The sequence below is a fragment of the Euprymna scolopes genome, chromosome 12 (genome assembly GCF_053919585.1).
Source record: "Euprymna scolopes isolate OS-2025 chromosome 12, ASM5391958v1, whole genome shotgun sequence".
NCBI classification, from domain to species: Eukaryota; Metazoa; Mollusca; class Cephalopoda; order Sepiida; family Sepiolidae; genus Euprymna; species Euprymna scolopes.
Genome location: NC_136493.1, coordinates 86,217,149 through 86,238,307, shown reverse-complemented (window position 1 = coordinate 86,238,307; position 21,159 = coordinate 86,217,149). Strand labels below are relative to the sequence as shown.

The following is a 21,159-nucleotide window of genomic DNA, read 5'->3' as shown; positions in this document are numbered from 1 at the left end:
AACAACAACTTTCTAATTATTAAATATTTTATTTTATTTTTCAAATTATACAAATCAGTTTTGTGGTTTTTAATTCTACAACACATTCTTGGGGAAAATAGTCAATCATTGTTGCATTAATACTTTTTTGTATAAATGATAAAGAGGTCAAGGTATAAAAATGGTATTTAAAAATATCAAATTGAAAGAGATGCTTACCAATATTATGTGCTTCATCAAATATCACAACAGATTTTTTATTCAACTCTTTTGACACAAGATCAGCAATTTTTGGATCGAGTAAATAATAATAACTGTAAATGATCACGTTTGCATGAAGAATCTGTGAAAAAAATAAAGAAAATAATAGATAAACAATTCATTTTATATTTTTTCACACTTCAGAAAAATGAAATGTAATCCAATGAAAACTCTTTGTGAATGCAGCAAACTTTAAAGACATATGAATTGAATTTCAAATGTTTTGTAATTACATTGAATTTTTATAATAAAAATTTACATTGAAGTTTTATAATAAAAATTTACATTGAATTTTCATAATAAAAATTTACATTGAAGTTTTAGAATTTGATAATAAAATTTACATTGAATTTTTAGAATTTGATAATAAAATTTACATTGAATTTTTAGAATTTAATAAAAAATTTACATTGAATTTTTAGAATTTAATAAAAAAATTTACATTGAATTTTTAAAATTTAATAAAAATTTACATCTTAATTTTTAGAATTTAATAAAAAATTTACATTGAATTTTTATTTTAATAAAAAATACAATGTTTCTTTAAATGGTTAAATTTAAATAAGTATTTCTTCATATGTATTGAAACTATCACAAAATAAATTAATATTATTAATGGAATCAGCATATTATATTAATTAGCAATTAAGACTATTTCATAACCCAAAATTTATCTCTCGCTTTACAATTTATACAACTTTATACAAAACTAGCAAAAATAACTGTTTCTGTTTTGTAGAAATATAAAATGTAAAAAAAATGGATTTTTATAATATTCTTTCTGTTAAGTTTTGAGACGTTGTGTTGAACAAAGATGGCGTGTAGTTCAGATGAGTAACCAAGATGGCAGCCAAGAATCAAATGCGGTTCGTGGCGTAGTTAACCTGCTAAGTTCTGAGATATTGTGTTGAACAAAGATGGCGGTGTAGTTCAGATCAGTAACCAAGATGGCGGCCAAGAATCAAATGCGGTCCATGCCGTAGTTCATGGCGAACTGATTGAATCCAAAATTCGACAATTTTTATAATAATTTTTAAACGTTTTCATTGGTTGTTTAGCACAGCCGTTGGTTATAAAAATGATTGGTGAATCCATTCATCTCATACCCCCATCAGGAGTCAAAAACATTTTACACCCACCCCCCTTTTTTTGATATAATTGAAAAATCCTTCCGAATTCAATTTTGGTTTCACTTGAGAAAAGGAAAGAAAAATAAGTAAATAAATAAAAATAAATGAACAAAGAAAAATAAACCAATAAAATAATTGTTTTTTTTTTGTTTTTTTTTTCTTCTGGTTTTGGGGGAATTTGTCTTTATTCTCATTGGTCAAAAAGAATTATTAATATATTGGTATAATGTGTGCAAAAAGAAGCCATTTTTTTTTTGATACATATAAAAATAAACACTTTTCAAATATATATAAACATACAAATAGAATACTTTTCAAATACATATGCACAAAAATTCACAAATATACATTTTTTTTTGTTTTGTTTTATCAAATGTTTGCCAAAAAAAAAAAAAGATACAAAAAAGAACTATTTGACAAATAGGAAGTTTACAAAAAGGTTTTAACAAGTGACTTCTTTTCTTTTTTACAAAAACTTGAAACATTATGTTAGGTATTAGTTGGTTAATTTGGTTAGTAAGGTAGAAATGGTCGCAGTTTAACGTCGTGCCCGGGGACAATAATAACTCCAGCAATATTATGAAGTTCAAAAATGCTTCTTGAAAGCAGACACCACCAAATTACACCCCCCCCACACTTTAGGGACCGCATTTGATTCTTGGCCGTCATCTTCGTTACTGATCTGAACTACGCCACCATCTTTGTTCAACACAATGTCTCAAAACTTAACAGGTTATGCGCCCAGTCACCGTCTTTTCTTTGACGGATCGGAATCTAAATTCGAATTGTGGCAGGTAAAATTTCTGGGATATCTAAGGATTCGAAAACTACACAAAGTCATACAATCTACAACAGAGAATTCAAACGATCCCGAATTTCTCGAAAAGAACGCGACTGTTTTTGCAGAACTGATTCAATGTTTAGACGATAGAAGTCTCTCTAATTATAAGAGACGCATTGGATGATGGAAGGAAAGCATTGAACATATTAAGAGAACATTATTTATCAAAAGGGAAACCAAAAATAATATCCCTATATACAGAACTAACGTCTCTGAAACATAACGAGGATGAAACGATTACCGACTACATTATAAGGGCAGAAACAACCGCCAATGCTTTAAAACTCTCAGGTGAAATAATAAGCGATAGCTTGCTGATATCAATGACCCTCAAGGGACTTCTAGCCGATTTTAAACCATTTACAACTGTTATAACTCAGAAAGAAACCCATAAATTTCAGCAAATTTAAAGTGGCATTGCGCAGTTACGAAAAGACTAATCGTATGCTCATGGACAATAATAACTCCAGCAATATAAGCAGACACCACCAAATTACACACCTCACTGCAACGTCTCCGAAAATAATTTTCCTAAGAAAAAGAAAATTATCTGCTATAATTGTGGACAACCCAACCACAAAAGTTTCCAATGTCGATATAAACGCTCAAAAATGGACTCTGTAAAAAAAACGTTGAGAACTTTGAGGAAGCACATACATTTCTATTCACATGTAACTTTGACAATACCACAAATGGTAAAAATCTCCTTGTAGACTGTGGTGCTACAGCGCACGTTATCACCAAGGAATCTGATTTTATTAATTTTGATTCAAACTTTAATCCTCAAAGTCATTTTGTCGAACTTGCCGACGGTAGTCAAATAAATGATATAGTCTTGAAAAGAGGCGATGCTAAAATATCCCTAAAAAATAATAAAGGCGAAATCTGTAACTGTATTCTAAAAAATGCTCTGTTCATACCTACATTTAAGCAAGACATATTTTCTGTGCAGGCTGCAATTAAACAAGGCGCGAATATACAATTTGGCCAAAATACATCAAAATTGATATACCCCAATGGAACTGTATTTGACATTAAAGAAAATGGCCAACTATATTATTTAAAAAGTATGGTTCCCTCAAAAACTGCCTGTCATGACTTGGAAACCTGGCATAAAAGTCTAGGACACTGCAATACAGCTGATATTAAAAAATTACCAAATGTAGTCGAAGGCATGAAAATAATACCTTCAGACGATCTCCCAAATTGTGATGTGTGTGCACAGGGGAAAATGACAAAAGATATAAGCCGAACGCCAGACAAAAAAAACATGAAAATTCTCTCACTTGTGCATTGTGACTTAGCAGGTCCGATCAGCCCGATGGGGAGAAATAATCTAAGGTACGTTTTGAACTTTATTGATGATTTTTCCGGTTTAATTATGGTTTATTTTCTAAAAAACAAATCGACATTATCCTCACTACTAAGAAATATTTAGCTGATGTTGCCCCGTACGGTTCAGTAAAATGTATTCGCTCAGACAATGGGACTAAATTTACTAGTAAAGACTTTGAACTTCTATTAATTAACCACCGTATTAAACACGAGAAATCGGCGCCATATTCCCCCTTCCAAAATGGCACCATTGAAAGGGCATGGCAAACCCTTTTTGAGATGACAAGATGGCTACTTATCGAATCGAAATTAGCACATAGTTTATGGACATACGCTTTAATGGCAGCAGCATATATCAGAAATAGATCGTTCAATAAGAGGCTAGGAAAAACGCTGTATGAAGCGTTTTGTGGTGTAAAACCTAAAATGAGCAGAATGCATCTATTTGGTTCTGATAGTTTTGCATTTATAGAAAACACCAGTAAACTAAATACTAAAAGCGAAAAAGATAATTTTGTAGGTTACGATAAAAATAGTCCGGCAAACTTAATCTACTTCGCAGCTCAAAATGCCATAAAAAGGGTTAGATACATTAAATTTAAAAAATGGCGATCCAGTGGATGAAAAAACGTGAAATATTACCTAGCATCTTAATCGATCACAATGAAAATATTAATAACGACAATTACAGTACTTCTGACGAAAATAGTAACCAGACACGTCGATACCCAATAAGGGAGCGAAAAAGGCCAGACTTCTTACAAATTGAAAAGATACAAGATTACGCTGTGGATTACTGTTATTTGTTGAACAGCGCACCGGAAAGTTATAATGAGGCGATTAATTCACAAAATCATCAAGAATGGGAACAAGCTATGGTATACGAATTGAAAGCTTTATCTGAAAATAACACATACGAAATAGTGGCAAAACCAACAGATAAAAATATAATTTCTTCATGCTCAGTTTTTTCCAAAAAAAATCACAGCTTCTGGCAGTGAAACTTTTAAAGCAAGATTTGTGGCAAATTTCTGGAGTGGAATATTTTGCAACAGTTTCACCAATGACAAATTTAACGACAATTAGAATTTTATTACAACTTGCCACTCAATACAATTTAAAAATAAATCAAATGGATGTAAAAAATACTTATTTAACTGCTCCGATTGACTGTGAAATCTACATTTACCCTCCAGAGGGATTTAAAATGAAAAATAAAAATCGGGTGTGGAAATTAAATAAATCGTTATATGGACTAAAACAAAGTACACACAATTGGAATTCAACACTCCATAATTATTTAATAGAACAGGAATTCAAACAATGTCCTGTAGACGAGTGCATGTATACCAAAAATGTAGGTAATAAATCGTTGATTTTGGTTTTTTGGGTTGACGATATATTACTCGCTTAAAACTGTGACAACACTTTAAAAGATGTTAAAAATGAATTAAATAAAAAAATTTAAAATGGCCGATCTTGAACGACTGTCATGGTTCCTCGGTATAAAATTTACCTGTGAAAATGAAACTATAACTATGAACTAATCACGATACATTGAAAAAATTCTGCTCAAGTTCGGAATGCAAGATTGTAAGCCGTGTTCAACTCCCGTCAAAATGGGCATAAATAAAAATATAGGGACCGAAACAAAATTCATAGATAACCGAATATACAGGGAAATGGTAGGGAGCCTCATCTACTTGATGACCACAACAAGGCCTGACATGTTACACTGTAATTCCAATTTCTCTTTTTTTCCAGATTTTTTAAAACTGTTCCTAATGCTCCTAAAATTACTGCTATTAACAGTAATTTTCTTTGTCTTTCAAATTCCTTTCAGTTCTTTGGCAAATTCTGTGTATTTGCTTCGTTTTTCTGTCTTCATGCAAAAATCTACATTTTGTCAGCCACACCTTTCTCTCTTTCGATCAATTAAGCAGACAATAGTTGATGATTATGTAATCAATGGCTAAATTATTACAGGTTTTTTACATCTATTTTTGAAAATGATTTTATTTGTTATTGTCATCTTGAATTTTTTTTACTTGTGGAAGATGATTTTGTTTTATAAGAACGACTTTTGTTGTGTACATGTAATTAAAGACATTTTTAGTTACATTGCATATAACGATTAGCAACAAATGTGTTGTGCAAAATACAAGGTGTCTCGAAGAAGTTTCCAGACTTTTTTTATATGGGCACTTTGATAGTACACACATAAAATTCTAGTCCCCTTCAAAGTAATCTCTCCTCTGGCTGCAATGCATCATTATATATATATATATATATATATATATATGCAATGTATCATTATAACAATTTCTGGAAGGCTCTATGGAAGTCCTCTTGTGTCAATGACTCTTGTCACAGCCTCTTTCATCTCCTCTATTGTTTCATAACAATAGTCTCTAAGGTTTTCCTTGAGCTTAGGAAATAACCAACAGTCACAGGGAACAAGGTCTGGACTTTAGGGAGGGTGAAGAACTGTCTTGATGCCCATGACGATGTCTTTCTTTCTTATTTTCTCTGAGCCCCTTGAGACAAATTTTGTGCAAATCTACCGCATCTTCAGTTCCTTATGAATAATTGTGTGTACAGTTTCCACACTGAAATCAAACTGCACTTATTGTCTCTATAGACACACAACAGTCTTTATCCATGAAATTCTTTATTTAGCCAATCAACTCTGGTGTTCTGACTTCCTTACTTCTCCTACACTTATCATCATCCTTCACAGACTCTCTGCCTTCCTTGAATCTCTTATGCCACTCAAAAACTGATGCTCAATTCATGCAAGATTGTCCAAAAGCAGTCTGAAGCATTCCATACATTTTTGTGGCAATTCTTCCAAGTTTAAAACAGAATTTTATCGCATATTCTTCTTCTTAAGTGTCCTCATGTCCAGATTTCATTTTTTAAATTTACCATCCAGGACATTTAGCTTTAGTAGGGTATATTCCAATTCTTGCTGTAGCTGTTCATTTGATCTGAAATCATCAAAATTGGTCAGTCATCTGATAAGATGTCTAGCAATAACATACTGAATTTTCACAAGTCTACGACAATTTAAATACCTGTACAAAATAAGTCTGGAAACTTATTTAAGACATCTCGTATTATAGAGGCAGCAACTTAAATGTTCATGTTGTTAGCAAAATCCGAGTCCAAGTTCATTTCTAATAAAGCTATTAAAATTCTTTTTTCTGTTTCTTTAAATTTTAATAATTTTTTTTTTATTTTCATGTTCTTGACAAAATGTCGAAAAACTTACTGTGTATCGGGCGAGGAAATAAGGGCAGTAACCTTTTTTCTTTCCATACTCTTTGAGTTCATCCTACAAAAAAATATTGAATTCAATCATTTGGGTGAATTAGAAAATAATAACAAAGATACAAACATTTTTAAAAAATGCACCATGTTTCTATCAAGCACCTTCAATTATGGGACAACAGAAAAGGGAAAAATATTATTTAAAAACAGTTGTTTAAAGTAAACAAGCACTTTAAAAAAATTTACTCAACAATTATCATGGCCAAAAATTAGTTAAGGATAATGTTTAATGAGATTGATACTTAGTCAATTAAATGATGAAAAGATAAAACAAAGTTTTATTAGTTATGGGGATTTATGACAAATACTTGTTGACATTGGATTCTTCCTGTGTGTACCTAGCCTCAAATGGAATTTTCATGAACAGTTTAATTACTACAGGATTGTCTCTTTGTAGACTACAACATGGTAGTCTGCAAATACAAAAGTCAACAAACATTTGCCATAAATCATCTATTCTATTAAGAATCTCATTCACTCTTATTCTTGAGTGGCTTCTGGTCCTTAGTTAAAAAAAAAAGGGGGTGGGGGGGGAGATAAAAAGATGAACAATCATAGAACAGATATAAAAGATTTACCCAACATCTGACCATTATATCATTGTATGAATCTGAAGATTATATTGGTTTCCCCCCATATTTTTCTAGTTTGAATTCTTTCTAGAAAGACATCAGGTAGTTACGGGTGAGACCATGTGATGGTTGCCAACATCCGAAGTGAAAATGATTTTTTGGAACAAATCGGATTCGAACTTGGAATACCCAGGTCATCAGTCCGTGTCATTAATCACTTGATCACGATCACCTCCTACCCAACATCCGATACTTTTTTTAAAATTATGCCCATGACTTCTCAAATATGGAAAATGGTTGTTTGAAACAAATCTATAAAACCTGAAATACTTACAATTCCATAAATACCAGGTTCCAGTGGGACTTCTTTGCCATGAGCATCAAAATTCTGCAGAGGAAAATCAGAAAACATTTAGTCCTATAATTAACGAACCAACCCGGTATTGCCCAAGGTCTTGAAAAACAAAATAGAATAGTAAAAATAGTAAACTGCTTAAATATAACAGAATGAAAGCAATTAAAAGCAATCAACAGCAACGAAAATCGCTAAAGTTTATTTACCTTAATAACCTTTATGTAAAATTGGCTGCACCAATGTTATTTTAGTTTAAATTTTTTAAACAAAAAAAAAAAATAATAATAATATGTAAGTTACAAAGAGACAGGAAACTGATAGTTTCTTACTTTTTTAATTAAAATCGGAATTATCTCTTATATTTTTAGCATTTTAGGTCATTATTTAAAAATTGCCTCTACTGTAAAAATCTTCCTTGTCAGAATAATTATTTTCAGAAAGAAATCAAAGTGAATTACACCTTTTTTAGTGTAAAGAACATGTCGCAAGGATAAAAGAGAAGAAATAGCTAGTTAGAATCAAATATCGATTTGTTAGATACATTACTATTTAGGTCTAATAGGGAAAATCCAATAATTTTGGTTGTTTTTTTGATTGATTATTTCTTTATCACTTATAATCAAATGACTGCATGTTATTTGGTTATTATACAAGGGTTATTCCCAAAGTAAAGCTTCCTATTTTTTTAACTCAAAAATTTGAAGAGCTATGAAGATGGGAGTGGTACCATTAAAATGAGCACCTTTTGTGCTCCAGAATTTATTTTTCTACATAGTCACCACCAATTTAGCCAGGAATTCAATGATGTATCCCCATTTCTGACATGTCTATGAGGGGGGTTGCTTTCTAAGAGTCTCACACCGTAAATATCTGCAACATTATATTTACAATGTTCTCACCAATGTAATCTCTGGCCTTCTTCAGATGTATCTTTTCAAACTTGCACACTTTCTGGTCAAACTTTGGAACATAGATGCAATTTTGAAGTAAACTCTTTAATTAATCCACAAGGAATATTATTATAAGGGCTATGACAACAGCATATTAATTGTTTTGACTCTCGAGTGTGTATCCGTTGATATCTTATATACTTTTATATAGAGTGATGTGGTTTTCGGTTGATTAACTGTGTCGGATATGTACTCAAAAGTCAAGACAATGAAAAGAATATGTTGTTGTCATAGCCCTTGTTATTATTCCATTACCAGTGAACAAGTAAAAATATTAATTATGTTATTTTCACCTGTGATACAGAATGAACCTTCAAAAGACTGTCACTTAGAACTGATTGTTAATCAACGCTTTTAATAACTAGGTCATGAGTTCATGTGGACAATTCTTGTATGAATCGATAAACCGAATCCTGTATTATTACAGCTCGTTACAATAGAATGAAAAGGCTACTTCGCCTTTTGGCCAAGATCAAAGTGTAGTATCTATTCTTCAGATGCGGCACTTCCATTTCTCGTTTTCTTTCAGTGGAGGAGAAATCCTTCACGACTGAAACAATTTTTATTTTTGTACCTTTTATCCACATTAAAAAACGACCCTGGTGTCTAACTCTGTCCTGTGGGGAGGCATTGTAAATAGGTACAATAGAATTAATGTGAATGTGTGTTCATTGTGCTGGTCCCAAATCATTGCCAGACTCCAATACTAGTCAGTGTCATTTGTGTGATCTGCAACAGAAAAATTCTTCCCTCTAAATAATTTTTGGAAGTTACAATGATAATAGTTTTCTTCTATTTGAAAAACAGACTTGCAAATGAGAATTTTTAGCATGTCCAAATCAAAGCACGTCCAACCAAACACAAGCATATCATCTATTGGAGAGTCACTGAAAATAAACTGACTTTGAGATACCTAGAAAACCAACTAACCATCTCTACCAAAATATCTATATTATATTTCTCTTTGTCTGTCTGTCTGTCCGTTTGTTCCACTTTCTCTCAGAAATTACTGTGCCAATCTGGCTAAAATTTTTTATGGACCTTGATTAAAATAAGGTGCAGTGAACTAAGTATCAAGGTATCCGTTCAATAGGAATTAGTATTTAATGCAAAATGAGCACAAATTTAATCATATTCAATTATCAATTTGGCATAAAGCAATTCTAAGTCAAAAGGTGATAACTTTCACCTGTTTTTAACAAACTAAAACGTCTAGTCTATTTATATAAAGTAGTAGTGTTCATGTCTGTGTATACAACTCTCTTACAGCCCACATCACTGGACCGATCATGAAATGATGATGATGATGGTCCCCCAGCTAGGGATGGTGCAAAGTCATAGTCTATATATATATATATATATATATATATATATATACTCCCCTGCAGTCCACACCACTGGAGCAATCATGACCAAACCTGACATGATGATGGTCGCGGACCTATAGATGGCGTATGCCATTTTTCATGTATAAGGTCAAAAGTTAAGGTCGGAACTTCATTGTACGGGTACCCGAGCATACAGCAAAGTTCTGTGCGAAGTGTGAGTATCTTTGCTAGTGTGCGTATATATATATATATATGTATATATATATATATATATATATTTATTTTATTGATATATATATATATATATATATATATATATATTTATTTTATTGATATATATATATATATATATATATATATATATATATATTTATTTTATTGATATATGAACATTACAGAATTTTAATATATAAAAAAATAATTTTCATAAATATTTGTCTAAAGTTTTAAAAAACTTGCAAAAAGACTTGCAAATGAGAATTTTTAGCCCGACCAAATCGAAACATCCAACCAAACACATTTCATTAGCTAAGAGCTCCAGGGCCCATCTCTGAGAAGCATACAAACCTTAACTAACCATGAGGCGCCAAAAGAAACAACTAACCCTCTGCTGTAATAGATATAGATATTCTGGGACCATGTCAAAAAAGGCTACTTCAGAAAATCAGCTACCAATCTATGGATATAAAATAAAACATCATATTTGTAGAACCATTATTTTTTTCTTATCAAGTGATCCAATCGAATTCTGGGTGGTCAACACGAAACCAGACATATTCCACATTTTTAGGTGATTTCTTTTCTACTGGTTATTTCTTACACCAAGTCTATTATTCACATGCATCACAAACTTGCAACCACGTATATGTTTACATTAAGATATTTAATTTTTTTTTTAACATTACTTATATTACAATTTTCTTAATCGTGTTCACATCTACTATTTATAATTATTGGTTTCTATATTGTATTCAATTCTTCAATAAGCCTCTTAGATTGTCATTGACCATACGCATTGTTTTGAGACATCTTATCATCCACCTTCTCCTCTGTCTATAAATTTTACATTGTCTAACAAATGCAGATGTTTTCTTTTCCTCAAGATGTGGTCAGTTTTACCTGACTTTTCAATTTCTTACTTGTAATCATTATGTCCGTGGCATGTGAACCATTCTAGGAAGAATTTGGGGAACTATAATCTGGTGAAGAATTACTTCCTTATTTATTACTTAACTAGCAAGACCTACTAACCATCGATTACAAATTTCTGTAACGGCGTTCATAAGTTACATAAGATGGTTGGTAAAAGTTTAGATGCAATAAATTCGGATGTGACATCTGTCATTGCAAACCATCGTAATTTGGTCCACAGAGGAATTTCTGTAATCAAATTATTATATAGAAGATTACTTATTGATTACTAGGGCTATGACAACAGTATAAATGTCTGAATGAAGAAATAAATGTTTAAATAGAAAAAATAAATGTTTAAATAGAAAAATAAATGTTTAAATAGAAAAATAAATGTGGTTGGTTCAAATTCTGTTACTTCAACGACTTACCTCATAAAAATTACAAACAGGAATGGTTTTGTCATATTTGTATTTCGTTCGTATATGTGTAGCAGTTAAGGTGTGACACCTGGCATCAACAGTTTTGCCATCGCGTTCATTACTAACCTGAAAAGGAAGCAGAAAACAAATTCATACATTTCTTTTGATGTAATCTAATTAATTGTGACATAACTAAAATTCTCAACCATCTTCATACGAAGAATTCTCTATTTCTTACATGATACAGAGTTTAGCTAAATTGGAATTAAATTTAATAACTAAAATAATAAGTATATATATATATATATATATATATATATATATATATATATATATACTTATTATTTATTCAATTAATTATAAATAATAAGTATATTATATACATATATATCTACTTATTAGTATTATTTATTTACTTTTGCATTTTTTTTTTATTTTATATATTAGTGAAATAGTAACTATATATATATATATATATATATATGATTAAGTATATTAATGAAATAATAACTGGATTGTGTCTCCATTTGATTATTGAGAAAGAGGTATTCTGATCAGTGCTACTGTTGTATATTAGCACTCCTGGACAGTGTCGAGTCACCTAAGCGAGGAGATTATTATTGTAGAGATGTAGCTATTTTGAATGTGAAATATCCATGAGAGAAAAAGGGATGTTATTGAACCGGATTAGATATTTTAGAATAATAAAATATTATGTGAAATACTTATATAACAACTTTGGAATTTTAGAAACAATAAATAAAATTTAGTATCAAAACAACAACCTAAGGGCTGACCTCGTTATGTGACATTAGAGAGTCAACAAACAAAGAAAGGATTTTCATATATTCAGTAAAACAGACCAGTTAGAGCAGTTTAGGTTTTAGTCAGAGAGATTAAGTCCAAGAGTTGGAGACAGAGTTTGGGTCTCTTGACACGTTGAGAGGTTGATGGGTGTGAGATAGAAGAATGTAGACAGTAAGAGGTGTTTGCATACCTCGAAAGGGATCCAGCGTGAAATAAATGTGTATATGTAATAGAATATAATTCGCATCTTGATGTTTTCCTTTTGGATGGAAAAATGTTGGCAGTGTGGCAACATGTAAGAACCAAAGAAAAAGAGAAAGGAAAGGAAACTAGGTATTTGACTTATCTCAGCACCTCAAAACAAGAATATATATATGTATACGTTGTAATAAATGAACTGTTTTTTATGTTTGAACACCGACACACACACATTATACATACACAAGTTCACACTAGACAATCACAGATACACAGTTATAAATGCTATAAATATATACACATAAATTATACAGACATTATTTATACACACAATATACAACACTACTAGATATTATACCAGTTGTGATAGAAGTAACTGGTCTATTAAAAAATAATCTTCAGAAATACTTAGAAGCAATCTCAGGAAGATCAAACTGTAATGAAATAGAGATAGCAGCCATAATGGGAACAGTGTCTTTTCTTAAAAGAACCCTCAGATATAAATTTAAATCATAATGGAATCAAGTGTTATCTCAAGGAGGGATTAACCCCTTGATCTCTAAAAACTCACTGAAGTAAAATGAAAAAAAAAAACAGGAGGGAACACCTTGATCTCTTAAAACTGAAGTAAAATAAAAAACAAACAAAAAAACTGGAGATCAAGTGTTAACTCCTAGCAAAGCAACCCCTTGATTTTTGAGAACTTCAGCTGAAGTAAAATGAAACAAAAGAGCCATACATTACCCATCTACACCGTTTTTAAATCTTCAAAACAGCTACATGGTAAACAGTTAATGATTCCTGTTTTCTATTTCACAATTTGATTTAAATTTATGTTGCACTACTATATACTTGAATCTCCTTTGGTAATTGTGACTTTTTCAGTGGTAAGTCAGCTTAGGCTGATGGTTAAAAAGAAAACTTCATAACTTTCTTAATTTTTCATATTTTTCTTTTATTTTTTCAGATCATCTAGAGTATCCCTTCCAAGGTCATCATGAGTTGTTACACCACCAAGGAGCGAATATTTATCGTAAAGTCGTATTTTTAGTTGAATGAGTCAATATCAGAAACTCAAAGAGAATTTTGATGAAACTTCAACACAAGAAATCCCCCTACTCCCAATGCAATAAAAGCTATGGTGGCTCGATTTCATGAGCAAGGGTCTGTATGTGACCTCCCTAAATCTGGTAGACCCCATATGGCAAGAAGTGATGAGAATCGTCAGAGATTAGCAGAGAGTGTGGCCGAGGATCCATCCACATCAGTAAGAAGGAGATGAAGTCAAATTGGGGTCTCTCGATCAATGTGCAGCAGGATGGTGCAATGGCGCATACGACACGAGAAACATAAAATCTGCTCCAGGACATATTCGGCAACCAAATAATTTCTCGTGGCTGTGAGATAAATTGGCCATCCCGCTCGCCAGAGAGCACAAGAGTGTGAAAATGAAAATAGTGGACATTTGAGTAACATCATTTTTCATAACTAAAATTAGACCTTGTGAAAAACATACTCTAGATTAAGTTGTGTAAATAAAATTAAAATAAGTAGAGCATGATATCTTACTATATCGCAAAACATCACGGAGAGGCTCATCTACCTACATATGAAAATCGGTAAGCATAACTTAAATATTGAGGAAGTTAATCAAATTTTAAATCCGTCAGCTTCTTTTGGGACACCCTATATATATGAACCATCTGAAACCAGTGGATCTAGTTTAAATTTGCTTGATTGCACATTGAATGTACTAGATGGTGGGTGAAAGGTCTCGAGAAGTGCAGAATAGAGGGAGTAGGATTAGTAGCAGCAGCAATGTAAGAAGAGAAGAGTAAAAGGATAACATAACTGAATCAAACTTTAAGCAGTCGTCTATTTAATCAGTCACCATAGCAATAAGTATTTTGATTGGATGATGTAAATATAGTTTTATCCAGCAACATCAGCATCTGAAACAGTGTATTTATGTTTTGGCATAACTTATATATCTGAAACTTATTTGTGAAATCTCACTAATTTTTGTTAAATTGAAAGCAGACAGTAACTTTTTGGAAACATTTTTAAAATATTTATTTATTTACTTAAAGATTAAAATGTTTGCACTAGTGTACAATGTACCAATCAGTTATTCAGTGCAGTACTAAAATTTATGTTTTGTTTTTATTATATTTTAAGGGAAAACATTTTGTTTCCAATTGAGTTGATGTGTAGAAGAGGAAGATTTGAAAAAAAAAAATGGGTTTTTAAATAGGACACTTGTTGTCACATCTTAGAAGACATTTCGTAGGTAAATTAAAATTATTTGAAAACCAAAAAATGTTACCGAAAGTCTCAGACAGAAAAAAAATAAATTAATGATTTTATCATTTAATAAAATTTTCCTTGGCATTTTCTGGTTTTCAAATAATTTTAATTTATCTACGAAATGTCTTCTAAGATGTGACAACAAGTCTCCTATTTAAAATTTGTGCCAACCAGTGTAATGTGCACATCGATTCAGACTGACTGCCGTCATCAATAAGAACAGATATTTTTTTGCTCAACTCCATGTCAATATAATCCCCAAAGACTAAAATGAGAAAAAAAAATGGAAAAAGAAAAAACACTAAAAGGAACAGTCTTCTTTGATAAGGGTGTGTTGACACCGAAAGTCTCAGACAGAATAAACAAAAAACTAATTTTATCATTTAATAAAACTTTCCTTGGTGTTTTCTGGTTTTCAAATAATTTTTTTTTTATATAGATATATATATATGAGGGCCTTTCCAAAAGTAATGCCTCTTAATTTTTAATTCTACCCAAATGGATTAGAGGGGATTGCAAATTGCATTGTTATGATGACTGAACTTATGCATTCATGACCTGAAAATTTCATCTCTTTGTTGATTGAGAGATATTGACATTGAGAGACTCTAAGAAAATAAACCCTGTCATGGACATGCATCAAAAACAGAAATGTGTCAATGAATTCCTGGCAAATGTGCATTGACAATAGTGGTGATTATGTAGAAAAATAACTTCTAGAGCACAAAAGGTTGCTCGTTCTAATGGCACAACTCCTGTCTTTATAGTTCTTTAATTTTTTGAGCTAAAAAGAAAAGGATGTTTTACTTTTGGAATGATCCTTATACTATTCATTCATCGATATATACAAAGTTTGTCTGTGAATGTGCACAAGTTTGTTCCCTATGGACTCCTAAATAGCAGGGACGATATTTTTGAAATTTCACACAAATGTACTTTATGTGCCTGATAGTGTTCTTAGATAGATTCTGTACAAGGAAAATGCACACACAGACACAAAGTGAAAAGTGGACAACAAAGAATCAATACTCACCGTCGGATTAATGCATAAATTCTTTCGTGAAGACAATGCAAGGCCTAAAAAATTGCATTTTTCTTTTGTCTCTTTTTCATAATACAGCATTAAATTTTTCAATTCTTCAACCACCTGCAAGAAAATTGGTTGAAAATTAATCATCTAAAAAGTAAAATAAACTGTTTGTCTGTCCGCAGAATAAGAAATAATTAGTTGGATTTTAACAACTTCGTATGTAGAAAAAACTTGGATCTAAAAACAAAAACGTCATAGATAAAGTTAACCATGGGCATGCCAAATAAATCTGCAATGAACTTGTAGTACTTGTGCCCCCTAAACATAAATACTCCTGATTAAGCTTACAGGTGGCAAAATCCCACCCCTTCACTGTAGAGATCTACAGATGCAAGAAGGACTTCTGCTCTAATAGTTTCTTCCCTCAAACTGCTAGACTTTGCAATTCCCTCCCTATTTCCTGCTTCCCTGACTTTACTAACATGCAAAAATGTAAATAATGCGAACAGACATCTTGCCGCTCAATCCCCTACATAGTGTTCCCGCAGACATGGCCCCAAATAGTCAACCCTTGCATTCAAATGGCAATATGTCTTGTTTGAGGTGAAGAAAAGAAATCAGAAAAGATAAATCAAGATTTCCTTTCCTTCTTTTTCACTGGGGAATATCAAACGAAATTATTAGTTATTAAATTAGTACTCAGTGATTTGGATGGCAGTATTAGGACTTTTGACTGTGAGAGTAACACAAACTAACAGTGAAAGTGATACAATCAAACACATGCATAATGGCCACTTCCTTAAAAGACTGCATTTTTTTTTCTGCATTTATCACACAAATCAGGGTCCACAATATATAGGCAATAAAGGCTTGGTCAAGGTGAAGTTTGGCCATCTTGAAATCTTTGTTGCATCTGTCCTCTTGACCTTTTCCCAGGATCCTCTATAAAAGACTTACCAGACTCAAATTTTAAACATCTAAACTTTTTAACAACAAACTAAAAATGCATAAAATGGCCTTCAATTTCCAGCAACAGCAGAAATTTGACAGTGCATCCATGAGATATTTCACCATTTGTTTTTCTTTTTTTATGTGATATGTGCTTTATTTACAGTTACAATATGTTTTTGTTGCAATCAAAGGGAACTAAATTTGTATGGACGTATGCTGAAATAAGCTATTTGAGAATAATTTTGACTCAGACAAAAAATTACATTTTATTCTTCTTCTGAGAAACTAGAATCAAATATCAATTTTATAGGAAGAAAGCTATTGATAACAAAGAAATGAAAAACAAACTGATTTTACTTTATATATTAGAGGACAAAAAACATAAAACAGCATACCTTCTCCAATTCTGGTATCGTTCTTGAGCAATAAATTAGTTTTGTTACATCTAATGGATGAGCCTATTTAAAAAAGAAAACATTTTTTAATAAGACATTAAGCAGAGATAACCTATCACATATAACATTTAATGAAACCAAAAAGACATGCATACTAAATAAATTGTGTAAGTTGTAAGTGTCCCACTAACCAATTGTTCCATGAAGCTAGCACAATAGCAAAAAAAGATTACACTATCATAGATGAAGGGATTTACTCTTTGTCAATCAGATTTATTTATGTATTCTGACCAAAATTATACGTCTCTCCTGAGCCATCATTCCAGTTTAACTTACTGATTTTTATTGCCTATATAAAACATATAACTTTCCTGCTTCAATAAGTCACCAAATCTTAACTAATTTTTTGCTAATATTTAAAGCTACTGTTTCTTTGCATATATAAACCACTTCCATCAATTTTTCCTCGATCTCATCAGTCATTAAAGTTGAATTGACTTCCTGATATTTTAACTTCTCATCCACAAATTAATTCAACGGCTGACATCAACCACGATAACAACTTTTATGTCCACTCTTGTTCCAAACATTATTTTTCTAACATGTTTTTCTTTAGAAGCTATCCTAAAGTAAAGTTTACTGTATGTCTACAGTTTGTAAGAATTCCATTTCTTTGGTTTCATAGATTTTTATCATTAAATTTGAACATTTCTAGTTTCTTTCTCAGATATAATCCACATATATTGCCTAAAAAATCTATATCTTAGCCTTCCTTATGATTTTCCATCCAAGTACTGGTGATTGTCCGCGATACAAAAATTTCATAAAAAATAGATAGTAATGTACTACTGTGTTGTAATTAAATGTACTAATGCAGATGCATGTATGCAATAGTTTTTTTTTTTTTTTTTTTTGCTATTCTGGTTTTTTATGGTGTATAATTATAGCTTTGTAGATTATGTTTTTTGTTAAACAAGCATTTTGTAGAGGACTCTTTACCCTTATTTTACAGTTACGTTTGTTTTTCTAGGTTTTTCTTATTTCAACTGGAACCATTACTATTTCTTTTATTTTCATTATTATTATATAATATTATTATGCTTATTAAGTAGGTGTTCTCACAGGAATCAATACTCAATGATTGCTTACTGGCAGAAACAGGTGGTATACTATAAAGTCAGAGTGACAACAAGTCTCCAAAGATTATCAATACTGTTTTTTTCTTGTTTTTCTTTTAGAATTCTGCAAATCAATTGTTATTGCAACAGCCGTTTATCATTGATTTCTCATTGGTTACAGTTTTTGTTCTTTTCTATGGAATTTAAATAAGAATTAATCCTCCTCGGGATTACAGTAATCTCCATGGATTCCAATAGATTAATAACTCTGTCCTGACAGTTGTTATTAAAATATACTTTGATTTTGTTTGTAAAATGCATAATCAACGCCTCAGACCACAAGATCTGTTTCTATTATTCAATGGAGGTTTGGCTGATGCTTTCCCTCCTCAGTGTTTCTTTCCTCCTAGAAATGGTGTCAGATTATGGCAAGAGATTGGACATATTTTTTATTGAAGTGGAGGTCAGACCTAGGAGTTTATCAAAGCAAAGGTCTCCCTCAAGAAATGAATATATACAGTGTTGTGTATTTTTTATGAAAACCAAGGTTGTTAGAGCTATGGTTAGGGTTACGGTTAGATATGATGTTATGCTAAACATGTTCCTTTCATCTGATGGGAAAAATTGACAAGCCATTATTATAATCTCTATATAAATAAAATGAACTCATTTTTTCCCGTCGGATTTTGACATTAATAGGATTAAAAATCAAGATATTTCATGCAAATATAATATGCACAAACGGCAGAACAATATCTGAGGTGTGTTATAGGCTTATTATTTCTCAAATTCCTCGATAATTTTAGATTTCTATACTTTTTCTGCTGAGAAGTCACGGCCAAAATCGGTTAAGATCAATGGAAGTGGTAAAATATTTTCTCTCTAATAAATTTCTCCTCCCCCTGCCACCACTTAACACCATTTGGGGATCGTTCACAAGGAACAGTTGAGAAGAGAACACCGGTTTGGCTTCGTAGTTCTTTCATGTGAAGTTATTTAAAATCACTAAACTAAGCTGCAGTGCTCTGTGGCGTAGTGGTTAGCGTGCTGGACAATTCACATTATATTTTCACGTTCGCGCCGACCTACCGTAGTCGTTTTTTTTTGTTTTTTTTTTCCTAAACAACTGGAATGGACTTTTCTTGGTGGCCGAACTGTTAACGTTGCAGATGTTTTTTGTTTTTTTGTTTTTTTCACACTTTATTTTCCTACTTTTACTCATGACTCCGGGTTTGATCCTTCCTACTTACCTACCATAACATTTTTTAAACCCCCCCCCCCGACCCGGAAACAAACACTCGGGCAACGCCGGGTACCCCCGCTAGTTTATCAATAAAAATGTCACTTTTATCTGCTTTTTTTTGGGTTGCAGATTTTTCAAACATCTTTTATAATACACTAGTGGGGGGGGGGAATACCCGGCGTTGCCCGGGTGTTTTTAGGTGTGTGTATGGGGGGGGGATAAGTAATAACCCTGAAACGATGTTAAAAAAATCGGAAAAACCAAATAAAAAAAAAAAAAAAACAGCGAAAAAAAACAAAAAAATGCTGTGTGTATGGGGGGGGGGGGTAAACTAAAGAATTAGCAAAGTAAAAAAAATAAAGAAACGTTGCCCGCGTGTCTAAAGATGTAAAAGAAAAAAAAATAGTTTTGGTCATGAGGCTGGATTGAACCCGGAACGCGGAGGTGAAACTAACTCCAACCACTTAACTGTCTAGGCCAAGAGTAAGAGGAATTGATTATAGTGTTAAAATAAGGCATATAAAGCGAGTGAAAGAGGTTTGATTGACAGATAGCCACTAAATGAGGTCATCGCGGGAGCGTTACGAGATGACATAGCAGTATTTTATATTTTATTAAATTACGTATTTCGTTTCCTGTCTAGACGTCTCTCTCTATCTGTCTGTCTGTCTCTCTCTCTGTTTGCGTTTGTGTGTGTCTCTCTCTCTCTCACTTCGTCTTCCTTACTCTAAAGACTGCTACTAAAAAAGAAAATGGCGTCTCACTATTTTTTTTTGTAAAAACTTCGATTGTCAATATTTTTTGTAAGCGTATTTTTTTTTTTACTTCACATTTTTGGCTTGTTATTTTTCGTTTAACTATCGTATCTAACTATTTTGAATGTGCTAATAACTTTGGTAACGTTGCCATAGCGTAGAAGTTCATAGTTTAGCTTGTGTAAGGGTTAAATTTTTTTTACCCATAACGTTTTTTTAAATTCAGACTGCCATTAGAGCTTGCTGACGTCAAGATCACGTGACATGACTCAGCGGGTTTTAAATACAAGTTGACCCAAAATAAACAGCCCTGTGTATACTTTATGTAGAAGAGTTGGCGCCCGTATTTTTTGGGGCAGTTATAAATCGATTTAAAAATATGTAATGTTTAACATTAAAATGTCACTTTTTTGGGCCCCCCCCCTCCCCTGCAGAAAATCGATCAGTTGACGTACTTCTGATGGTCCTTTTGGGCTAATTTTTCGATTAGTAATACACACGGACGAAAAAACGCTTTGGATAATCACAGATTTCAAGGTAGTTCTACTAAAATAGCCATATTTTTTTAAACCAAAGCACTTCAAGTCTTCAAATTACTACTGTTTTGTTCGGAAATTAATATACTTTCAAATGAATTAATAAATATGAATGTACATTATATATTTTAAGAGTTTTAAGCAAATAAAGTGATAAAAATGTGAACGTCATAAAATGGCAT

At 31.9% G+C, this 21,159-nt stretch overlaps 1 protein-coding gene across 1 annotated transcript in view; it reads right to left on the bottom strand.

Moving 5' to 3' along the window:
• The window catches only part of LOC145291394 (general transcription and DNA repair factor IIH helicase subunit XPD-like), a 105,850-nt gene that overhangs the window by 70,193 nt on the left and 14,498 nt on the right, over positions 1 to 21,159 (bottom strand). The window contains exons 4-9 of the mRNA XM_080137190.1: positions 17,326 to 17,388; positions 15,983 to 16,096; positions 11,647 to 11,763; positions 7,786 to 7,839; positions 6,821 to 6,883; positions 199 to 322 (exon numbers count right to left, since the gene is read on the bottom strand). Coding sequence (XP_079993316.1) covers positions 199 to 322; positions 6,821 to 6,883; positions 7,786 to 7,839; positions 11,647 to 11,763; positions 15,983 to 16,096; positions 17,326 to 17,388 — 535 coding nt within the window. The remainder of the gene's footprint in view (positions 1 to 198; positions 323 to 6,820; positions 6,884 to 7,785; positions 7,840 to 11,646; positions 11,764 to 15,982; positions 16,097 to 17,325; positions 17,389 to 21,159) is intronic.